The sequence below is a fragment of the Plasmodium inui genome, assembly GCF_000524495.1.
Source record: "Plasmodium inui San Antonio 1 unplaced genomic scaffold supercont1.83, whole genome shotgun sequence".
NCBI classification, from domain to species: Eukaryota; Apicomplexa; class Aconoidasida; order Haemosporida; family Plasmodiidae; genus Plasmodium; species Plasmodium inui.
This window is the reverse complement of record NW_008481917.1, coordinates 18,002-28,394: the sequence shown is the minus strand read 5'-3', so window position 1 is coordinate 28,394 and position 10,393 is coordinate 18,002. Positions and strand designations below refer to the sequence as shown.

Here is a 10,393-nt window from a genome sequence, read left to right as displayed (position 1 = left end):
CAACTCCATCACATTAACATCTCATCAAGATATGTGAACAAGTATATTAATAACCCCATTCGTTAGCCTAAATAGCCATACATAATGATGAGCAAAAGTAAGAATAGAAGAAAAGGCAAACAAGAACCAATATTAGAAACTGATTGTGAACACCTGAGCCGCCAACCTTAAATCAGGGAACTACCCGCGAAGTATAACAACCAATACATAGATCCTAACACCTGGGAAATATAAGCTAGAGCTTACCGCAGAACAGCGAAACAATAAGGATTAGGCTCAGATCCGGCCACGCAGAACCCGGAATCCTAAATCCTAAAAAAACTAAAAAATAAACGAAAGCTCCACACCTAGAATCTAAATCCTACATCCTGAATAAATAGGATCTACACCCTAATCAACAACTCATAACCAATAAATCGGCACACTGAGGAATAACTCCTGATCCCAAAGTCATCCACCTGAAGGATAGAGAATGAGATTTAAACCTAAGTCTGGCAGAAGGATGATACAAGGTAACGCCCTCAAAGCTGAAGGCTAATCAAACAGACTCTGAAAGCGGAACATAAGAGTACACCCTGAAGGATAACCCATAAGCCTGTCACGTGAGCCCTAAACCCTGAATGCTAAACCTAAACCCTGAACCCTAAACCCTAAACCCTAAACCCTGAACCCTAAACACTAAACCCTAAAACCGGAACCCTGAAGCCTGAAACCTAAATCCCTGAACCCTGAACCCAACCCCCTAAAAAATCAACCTTACCCCCTAAACACTAACGCTCGTCCTTAAACCTATCCCCCGGAAACTGACACGTGGAACCTAATCCCTAAACGTAAACCCCCTAACTGGAAACCCTAGCCGCTATATCCTGAACCCTTGAACCCTAACGCCTGAACCCTAACCCCTGAACCGTGAACCCTAAACCCTCAGGCCTAATCCATCCCCCGTGGACCCTATGACCGGAACAGTGAAGCGTAACCTTCCCCCCTACCACATAGTCCCAAAAAGGTAATCATAACCCGTTACCCCTAACCCTAAACCCTGGACGTAAACCCAGAATCATAAATCCTAAATCGTAACCCTAACCCCTAAATCCTGAACCCTAAACCCTAAACCCTAAACCCTGAACCCTGAACCCTGAACCTTAAACCTAAACTCCGACGGCTGAACCCTGAACCCTCAAGACTCATCCTGAATCCTGAACCGTGAGGCTACACCCACGGGCCTAGACTCTAATAGTCAGCCCCGAATGGTGAATGGCTGGACCCTTAAGGATCTACCGGTAACCCTAGATTCTAATCCTTAACTCCAACCAACAAACCCAAGATGCAAACTCTCCTATTCCGCAATGTTCGGTCCCCCTTTTCTAATCGGAACCGCGAACTCCCCAGCGCAAATCATCCGAAAACTAAAACTAGACGCCGAACCCCCAACAAGAAACCCTCCTTTCTCCACATCAACCCTCAATACTTCCTGAGACGCCTTTAACTATATACTGCGGCCGAAGGAACCTAGGCCTCATGCCCAACAGTGTATGGCCCTTTTCACAGCCGCTAATTTTCAACTCCTAATCGTGGATGACTGCTGCCGGACTCTCCTCTCCCACTGCTCATATCTAGGAGGATCCCCCCCCCGTGCTAGGGTCCTTACTCCCCATGTACTCTCCATTAGTCGATCCTTCCCTGTTTCCCGAGTTGTCTCTTCCATGGGCCCCTAAACACTCTGGTTTTCACTGGCCGGAGTAAAAGGAGGGGATGCCGGCCTCGGGGGATGTGAAGGATGCGGACGGCTCTTCAAAGCCGCGGTCCTAATGCCGTTTCGCCACCCGGAATGGATGAGGCCTCGTCGTTCCCCCCTGCTTTTCCTTCTTGAAAGAAATTCCCTGCACCCTAGGCGTGGAGGGTCTTCGACAGTTCCGTTGTGGTAGGTGGCCTCCCTTTTGTTCTCTTGTTGCTCCCTGGTCCCGGTTTCACGATTTCTTCGTCATGATTTGGCCGGGCTCCACTTGAGCCTTCTTGCATACTTCCCGTATAGGAGATCCCATACCTCTGAGGCTGTGGGGCTCGGGGGGTCCGGAAGATTCTTCTCCAGATATACCATGCAAAGGGTATGAATCCCCCCAAGGCCCCTACGCCTGCGATCCCCTGGATTATGCCTTGTAGTGAAGTGCCGGGGGTGACTGTGTCCTGTCCGGTCTGGTTTTGTTCGGTTGTTTCGAGTAATTTGTCCAGTTCTTCTGTTAGTCTTTGTTCAACGTCCTGAGGCATTTCCTATAAGAGACGAAAATTTAACAAGACGTTTATCTGGATCCTGTTCCTATCAGTTCCCTCCAGTCGGGTTTGGTTTTCCCTCCTTGGCCAGCTTTGCCTGTGGTTCCCTGGGGAAATTTTATCTTTTTGCCTCCTTGTTGAGGTTTGGGTGGGTCCTGTTTTGCTGGGGGGGGGGATCCTTGGTTACGATTTGGCTTGTTGTTGGTGGCTTCCGGTGTCGGGACGAGCTGGTGTCGGAATTGTCTAAACCGTCCCTTGGGGCTGTGTTTTTGGTCTTAGAGATTTTTTGTCCCTTACTCCCCCCCGGCTTGCCGGCCCCCGCCCTTGTCATTTTTCCCCTTTGGGCAAGAAGCCTCCTTTCCTATTCTTTCGTTGTGTTCTGCCTGGCCGTGTTCTGTTTGGGAAAACTTTGGGGCCTTTGGTCTCGGTTAAGGAGGAATCACGCTCCCTTTTGTTCTTACCCACGTAGTATCATCGTCGGCTTCGCAATTTTCAGCTTCGAATGTCCAGTAGCAGCTGGAGTCGTACTTGTCTTCTTTTCCTTGGCCTGTCCTATAGCACTGCAAGCTTGTGATCCTATTTCCTGGCAGATAGAGAGCCTTACTCCACTGTCCCCCTGCGTGCTCTCCTCTTTGGTATTCTCTCCCTCCGATTTTTATTCCGGAGCCCCCCTCTGGAAACCAGAACTTCATTAGCTCTTCTGCTATGTCCTTATTCCCCCACTCCTTAAATCTGCTGTACATTGCCTGACATAAGTTTTCGCCTCCATATGTCATAACTCCCCCCTTCCTCTCACTGTTCCTAAAGACTCCCCAGATTATTGAGACCATATCCATGCATATCATCAGGCTACGGTTCTCTGGCCTAGAAGATGTTAACACAGCATCCTTAGTCATCTGCTCCCATCTGGTGTGTTGCGGGTTCCACTGGCACTTTATGTTACCTCTCAGAGTCCCCCTTAGACCTAAGCTTCTTCTGTCACATTTGGCGTCTCCCCATAGGGGGTTGTTGTCGCATTCTATCAAGCTAGCTGCCCATTTCTCCAGACCCCTGCAAACTATTTCGGCTGCTTTACTAGTATTTGGGAACATGAGATTACCCGGGCCCAATATGTTTGCCCAGCGGTCGTCTACCCCTCCTCGGTTAAAGTCCCGGGTCTTCCCCCTGTAGTCGCAGATTCTCCCCTTCCCAGCGTCTTCCGGGATTTCGTCTGTCCGGCAGGCCCTTGTCTCCTGACTCAAGAGATAATCTAACCACTTGTGGAAACTTGTCATCTCCGTTGTAGATTCAGCGGCGGATTCCCTTTCTACTTCCTCTTGGCCTTGCTTTCTTGCCTATCCTGTTGGCTACCTCCTCTTTGTCTTGGCTTTCTGGCTCACCCCGAACTCTAACTCCTCCGTACTTTTGGTTACGGATCCTGGTGACGATCTTCTCCCTCTTGGTTCCTCGTCTTCCCTCTCCTTGCCAAATGGGCCGCTGAGTCCCCCCCTTGCTTCTTTTCTTTGTCTTCTCTCCTCCTCTTGGGGTCCTGTAGGCCTCCTTCTCCTCCTTCTTGACCGTTTCTTAGGGGGTTGGGCTGGGATTTGTCCTCTTTGTTCCCCTTTTGCGGAGGGCTGCGCCCCCCCGGGAGTGGTGGGGTTGCCCTAGGCCCTGTCTCGGGGACCGGGGTTTCCTATTTCCCCTACTTCGCCTGTTTGGCCCTTTGGCTTCTTTATGTTGCTGGTCCGTCATCTTGGCTTCGAGACCCTGGGAGTTGTTGAGGCAGTGGCCTGGTCTGCCCTCCCAGTCCCGGAAAAATCCTCCCTTTTGTCCTCTATTCTCTCGGTGTCTGCGGCTTTTCGGAATTTCCCCTTTGTCCTCGCACGTGACTACTCCCTCCTTCACCGTCCCGTCTTGCCCTTGTAGCCTGATCCTTCCGCTTCTCAGGTTTAATGGCTCCTTCCCTCCGGGGGTGTTCCTGGGGGGCTCCTGCTCCGGTTCTCCTTATTTCTAGCCCTTCTTGGCGAACTTGCTTCGTGCCCTTATCCTTGGGCGTGACAATCCTCTTCCGGCCCCGGAGTTCGGTCCTTTCTGTTCCTGACGGCGTCTCAAGGCGTCCTGCCCCCTTTTTTCCCCTGGGGAGGCCCCGTTTTGTGCTTCGGATGGACTTGGCCCGGTGTGCTTGGGCTGACTCCTTTCCTTGTCCTCTTGACGGATTCACACGTCTGGATGTTTCTTGAATCCTCTCTGGTCGCCGTCGTTCTTTCATTAGTCTTCGCTCTCTTTTGCTTGTTTGTCTCTTCTTCCTCCCCTGCAGCCCCCCCCTTCAGCCCGTGATTTCCTTAACTCCTTCTCGGCATGAGGGGCTATCCCTCAGCTTCGTCCTATTTGCTGTTGTCATCTTCCTCGGTTGGCTAGAATCTGACTCACTCGCGTCCTGAATCATATCTTTTGCCTTTAGTTCAGTTGACTCTCCTTCTTCTCCGTCTTCTCCTTCCTGAGGTCCCGTTTGCGGTGATCATCTTTTCTCGGCTGTGTTTTGATTTGATCTCCTCGTTTGTGGAGTCCCTGTTCCTTCCTTTATTCTGTCCTCCCTTAATGAAGAAGTTTCACGACGGCTTTCCTGTTGTGATCATCCTCTGGTCTGGGGATTTTCAGAATTTCCTTGTGTTGGTCTCGGGCTCCCTTAATGGCCCTGGTTGTCTAGCTGTTCTTATTTCTTTCTCCTTTATTCGTTTCTATCTGCTTCGTCGTCCTAGTCTTTCCTTGGCAGACGCTTTCGGGCGTCAGTCGCCCCTGTTTCTGAACGATGTTCCCTTTCCCTTGTTCACACTTGGTGAGGGGCTGAGTCTGCATCTTCTTCTAGCGCCACCTACTATTCGCTCCTCCCCTTCCTTTTCCTATGTTTTATTTCAGCCCCCGTCTCTCCTCCCGCCTTTTCGGGCGACTCCTTGTTTTCCTCGTGGGGCGGGCTTATTTTTGTCCTCTCGCTAGTTTTCCCCGACCTCTTCTCTTCACTCGGCTCTTAGTTTTTACGTGCTGCCCTTTTCCTGGCTTCCTGGCCCCCTAGTTCCCTCTTCGGTTTGCTTCTTGTGTCGGGTTTGAGGGGGTACTGGTTTCGGCTGATTGTTGTCCCCGCGCCCCTGGATACTGGACCACGGGCTCCCACTTCAGGCTTCTTGCAGTTGTCCTCCTCCACGGGATTCTGTGTCTCCTTAGCTCCTGCTGGTGTTGTCCCCTGCCTGGTTGGAGTCTGTCCGCATGTTGGCTCCCGGGGAGCCTATTGGTTCTGCACCTGTTCAGTCCTAAATTGCCTTTTCTCAAATGGTTGAGGTTCCTCTCCAAGGCAGCTTTATATTGCCCCGGCTCTGTTGCTTGGGGCTGCTTCGGTGAGCCCTGGGGAGGGGATCCTGTTTCCTCATGAGTTCACCCCCTTGACGCACGTGGGTGTTGCTATACTTTCGGCTTCAGATCCCCTGTTGTCCTCTCCTTGTCCATATCGATCATATATCATAAAACATGCCTAGCCTCCCGTTCTGCCTCCACGTCGCTACATGTTTCTCACTGAGTGGGGGATCCTGGGCTCCTTTTTGGCCCCTGATTCCCCCTTTTTTTGTCGGACCTTCACTTCGGGCTTAGGGGGGCCGTCGGTCCTTGGCTTCCACTGCTCTTTCCACGGGGCGGGATGGAAAACTCGGGGCGGCTTGTGGACTCGTGTTATGACTCTTCACGTCTGTCCCTTTTGACTTCTCAGGCATTTGGATGCTAGGATCGGCCCCTTGTCTCGTGGGTTGGATTGTGCTCCTACCCCATCCTCGGGAATCCTGTCTGTTGTTCTCCTCCCTTTTGTCTGGTGGTGTGTTGTGTCTGTCTTGTCCCTTTGGGGTGTTTGATCTCTCCTAGTACTCCGGCCTCCCCTTGTCCCTGTTTCTTTCTCAGGAGTCCTTCTCTACTATGCCCCCGGCTCTGTTGTGTTCGCGTGTTTGTCTTGTGCCTTTTTCTTTATCTGGATCCTCTTTCTAAGGCCCTTTTCCTTCAGGATACTTCGGACTGTCCTGCCTCATTCTCGCCAGTGGTTCGGTGGTTGGAGGTTCCTTCTCCTCTGGATTCTTCTGGGTCCCCTTATCCTTCTGCCTCCTCCTGCTTGGTGGGGTTAAACCCCTTCAGGCTTCCTGTCTTGCCCGATCACTTTGTTCCTTCTTATTGCTCTTGTCGTCTCCGCAGGTGTCTATCCTTCTCGCGGCGTCTCTTTTATCCTTCGTTTTCCTTGCTTCATCTCAGGCTCCTCTTCTTTGTCCTGGAGATGATGTTCCCTCTTCGTGCTTGTGCCTTTCACTGTCTCTTGCCTGGACTGTTTTGGGTCTTGTCTTTCATGGGATCCCTTCCGGGGGGTTCTTCGAATCTCCTCTCGTTTGTTTAGGTTCCCTATTGTCCATTGGACGATTTGAGTTCCCGCTAACGACATTGACCCTTTTGTTGGCTGTTTTGTCTGGCGCTATTACCCCCATTCGCCTTCTCTCTTCCTCCTTTCGTGCCGGTTTGGCTATTTCTGCACGCTCTTACCCGTTTGTCCTGTTCCGGTTTCTGCGTCCCATGACTTCCTATTTCTCCGTTGCCTTCTTCCGCACCCGTTGTCTAGTCTGTGCTGAGGTCTTAGACCTTTCTTTTACCCTGGGGTTGCGGCCCCCTGGCTCTGCTTAAACCTTTCAGCTGGGGTTCCGAGATCTTTGCTCTAATATACCGTCGGTCTCTCTATCTCTCGAGATCACGGTTTGGGGGTGGTGTTGGTTCGGTTGGAGTTGCCGTTTACTCCTGTGTTTTCTGTACTTCTGTCGGGAGTTTCCCAACTTTTTCCCTTTGGAGTCCTCAGCTCGGCCTCGGTTTTTCGTGCCCCCGATATGCTGGAAAAGCCTACGGCTTATCCTATACTCCTGCCCCGAGATTGCCTTTGTCCTTTCGCTCTGCTCTGGGTTGCCGTGAGTTCCTGCCTCGTTGGCTAATGTTGCTTTTGAGATGAGTTGTTCTTCAGTGGAGACTAAGGAACTTTGGGGGCTTAGATGGGGATCCCTTCTTCTTTGCGTCTTCGTACTCTTGGTACTTGTGTTCCGTGTGGAGTTGGAGCTGGTTTTGGGGTTTGGAGTCTTAGAGAAACTTCCTCTGAACATTCTTAGACTTACGGCTTCTTTCCGCCCGCCTCTTCCGTTAGAAACGGCTTCTGGGGCTGCGTTCCTCGTTTTTCCTTGCCTTGATATAGGTCCTGCTGTAGGTGTGGTTTCGAGAGTCTGAGTATGTCCGCTATGGGATCTCTCCTCCAGGAAGGCGTCGTTAATTTTCTCTTTTTGTTTTAATCCCGATTTTCTTTTCTTCTGACGGTTCCTTGCTTCCATTATTTTTTTCGGGGGTTGTTTGCCCTGGCTCATGTTGTTTGGCTCCTTTGATAAGTAGACTAATGGAAATTTGAGAGATTCGTTGCCTCTGGAGGCTTCTTCTGGGGGTGTTTATCGAGTTTTTCCCCTTCCTGGTTTGTATAATATTCGGCTTTGGTTTAGTCGGAGGATCGGTACAGGAGGGTTATCTATGTTATAGCAACTTTTGTAGGGCTTTCATTTTGTCCTGTTGTGGTGTTCTCACTACTTGGGCTCCAGGTTGTTTGTCCTTTTAAGGTTGCTTTTTTGGAGGTGGCTCAAATGATAACTCTCCAGATAAAGTCCATTGATAGACTGGGCCCGGATTCTATTTGACGCAAGCTCCGGGTTAATATTAGCTTGCCTTAAAAAAAAATTGGTCCTATAGTTGTATTTTTTTCAGAAAATACCTGCCCTTTCACTTGACCATTTGGGTTCCTTTGGTGTTTGGTTCGCGGTAAGGTTGTTTCCATTTGGTAGCTTGCCGGTCTCATGTCTCCTTCGTTGAATAGATGAGTGATGATTCGGCCCCTAAGGATACGAACTGGAAGCTGCGAGTGGGGGTTGGTGGTAGCTCCATTATTTGATCTGGCGAAAGCTTTTAGTTGTTTTCTCTTGTTTTTAGGTTTTGAGGACGGGCTAATACTCTCTTAATAATTCGGGGAGGGATTCAGAGGGAGTCTTGACTAGACGAGAGTCTAAACAGAATTAGAGTTTCCTTATCCTGGTATTGTGGCTTTGATTGACCTGTCGATATCATTGTTATCTATAATCTGATGATATTTCATATACTTTGTTTTTTTCTGTATCGGGCCATCTTTCTCTTGTTTCTCAAGTTGGTTAGAATTATTTTCACAGAATGTTATTAGTTTCAGAGTTCTGCTTGTCCGGATAGAATAGTTAAAGACTTTTGTATTTCCTAGAGTTTACTTAGACATTAAGCTTTGAGGACTCGAGAGGACACTTGTATTCACATACTGAAAGCATAAACCCCGAAGCCTTAATATAACCCATTACAAGAATGAGAATACTTTCCACATCCTAGATGGATCGTTAGAGTCGGGGAGTCTACCAGGGTTTGGGACTGATACTATTATTTTATAAATAGACTTATGCAATGTTCCTTTTGATTTTTTAAATATCTACGCCATAATGCTCTGATTACTTTTTATTCATAACCATTACGGAGACTTGTTTAGTCTGGAGATACAGTAACACTCGAGGATATCCCCATTATCTACACAGAGGTTTTCTTTAAAGAACTTTGCCTTATGCATAAGGAGACTGTTCAGATAATAACCCCTCAAGTTATTTTCCAAATATTACATCGTATGTTATTTAAAATGTTGATGGATTCTACAGAATGGCACTTTTCATCTATTGGGTTCATCCACACGGAATTTCCACAGATATATTGATCTGTGTCAAATAAGGGGTTTCTTGGGGGCGGGCTGGATTCAAAGGATTTAGTCGTCAGAATATTTGGTTATTTCATGAAGGTTTATACATTATTACGGCTGGTACAGGTGTCCAGTTCACGTGGGAGGACACATCTGACATGTTGTAAGAATTTACCCAGGTCTGGCAGTTATCTAATACTATATCAGGTGTATCTCTGAAGTTCATTTAATTTGGAGATTCATATAATAGTATTCTTGGAACACACAAAGTAGAAATAATGTTAGCTCCTGCAGGTCAGTACTATTTAAATCATAGTACTCCGAGCACAGTAGTACTCATCCCCATGATGCTATTTCTTCCATATCAATACTTTGCACACCTGCAGACTATTCATATGATAGTATTCTGGGAATATCAACACTTGAAGTTAAAAAGTTATTTTCACACAAGCGTAATCTAAGGATATCTTTACACTTGGTAGAGCGGTGCTGCTAAAGTCATGAAGCATCACGTAATGCACCACTCTTAATATAATAATACCTGAGGGACTGCTACAGGTTCCACACAGCAGTTTTGTGCATATAATATAAGTCAAAATCCTGGGCTTCGAAATTTTTATCCTCCAGATATTTGTGCTTCAGGCACATCTATAACCTGTGCACCATTGTGTTTCCTAAATGACGCTATTACGCACATATGAGTATACTCACAAATTACTGCTCCAGATTATCCATACTTGCCACGGACGTATTCTATTCAGAATACAATGCACAACAAATATTCCCACAGCTCAACCATTAGTACATTCATATAACAGCACTACGACAACTTCTATAATCATCACCATTCAGAATCCATACACATCCGTACTGTACACGCGTGAATCCTGCTCCAATATTCATACACTCCACGGAATAGTGCTTTCCAAATAATGATCCTCCTAGATTATGGATATTTCACACAGGGAAGTAAGGTGCACATCATAGTACTTTTCGCACTATAATATTATTGAAATAATGGTGTTGCCGACATTTTCTAAGGGTTTTACAATCCCGTACTTCATATAATTGGGCCATTAGACATAAATCGAGGCTCTTCACATAATGCCACTTCAAAGACAGGCAAGCTCATCTAGGGACACCATTTCGTATATAACCGTAATACTCCTCATATGATGCAACACTGGACAGGTCCACGTGGTTCATACCATAATATCCCTCATATAAAACTATTACGGAAGAAGTCATACCATCCATAGTGTAACTCTTTGCATAGGAGAAAACATTATGCCATATATTTTATCCGTCTGAACATAAATTACTCGACAGTACTGATGTAAG

General features: G+C 47.8%; 4 protein-coding genes across 4 annotated transcripts; all 4 read right to left on the bottom strand.

Moving 5' to 3' along the window:
- Positions 1-1,887: 1,887 nt before the first annotated feature.
- Positions 1,888-2,265, bottom strand: C922_05502 (hypothetical protein; the record flags this gene model as incomplete). The annotated part of the gene is made up of 1 exon (XM_008821073.1): positions 1,888-2,265. The coding sequence occupies one exon, from the start codon at positions 2,263-2,265 to the stop codon at positions 1,888-1,890; it is 378 nt and encodes a 125-aa protein (XP_008819295.1).
- Positions 2,266-2,297: 32 nt separating this feature from the next.
- Positions 2,298-3,542, bottom strand: C922_05501 (hypothetical protein; the record flags this gene model as incomplete). Its single annotated transcript, XM_008821072.1, has 2 exons — positions 2,298-2,522; positions 2,730-3,542. 2 exons carry the CDS (start codon positions 3,540-3,542, stop codon positions 2,298-2,300), a joined length of 1,038 nt encoding a protein of 345 aa, XP_008819294.1.
- Positions 3,543-6,475: 2,933 nt separating this feature from the next.
- Positions 6,476-6,712, bottom strand: C922_05500 (hypothetical protein; the record flags this gene model as incomplete). The annotated part of the gene is made up of 1 exon (XM_008821071.1): positions 6,476-6,712. The coding sequence occupies one exon, from the start codon at positions 6,710-6,712 to the stop codon at positions 6,476-6,478; it is 237 nt and encodes a 78-aa protein (XP_008819293.1).
- A 241-nt stretch (positions 6,713-6,953) lies between these two features.
- On the bottom strand, positions 6,954-7,667 carry C922_05499 (hypothetical protein; the record flags this gene model as incomplete). The annotated part of the gene is made up of 1 exon (XM_008821070.1): positions 6,954-7,667. One exon carries the CDS (start codon positions 7,665-7,667, stop codon positions 6,954-6,956), a length of 714 nt encoding a protein of 237 aa, XP_008819292.1.
- Positions 7,668-10,393: the final 2,726 nt, after the last annotated feature.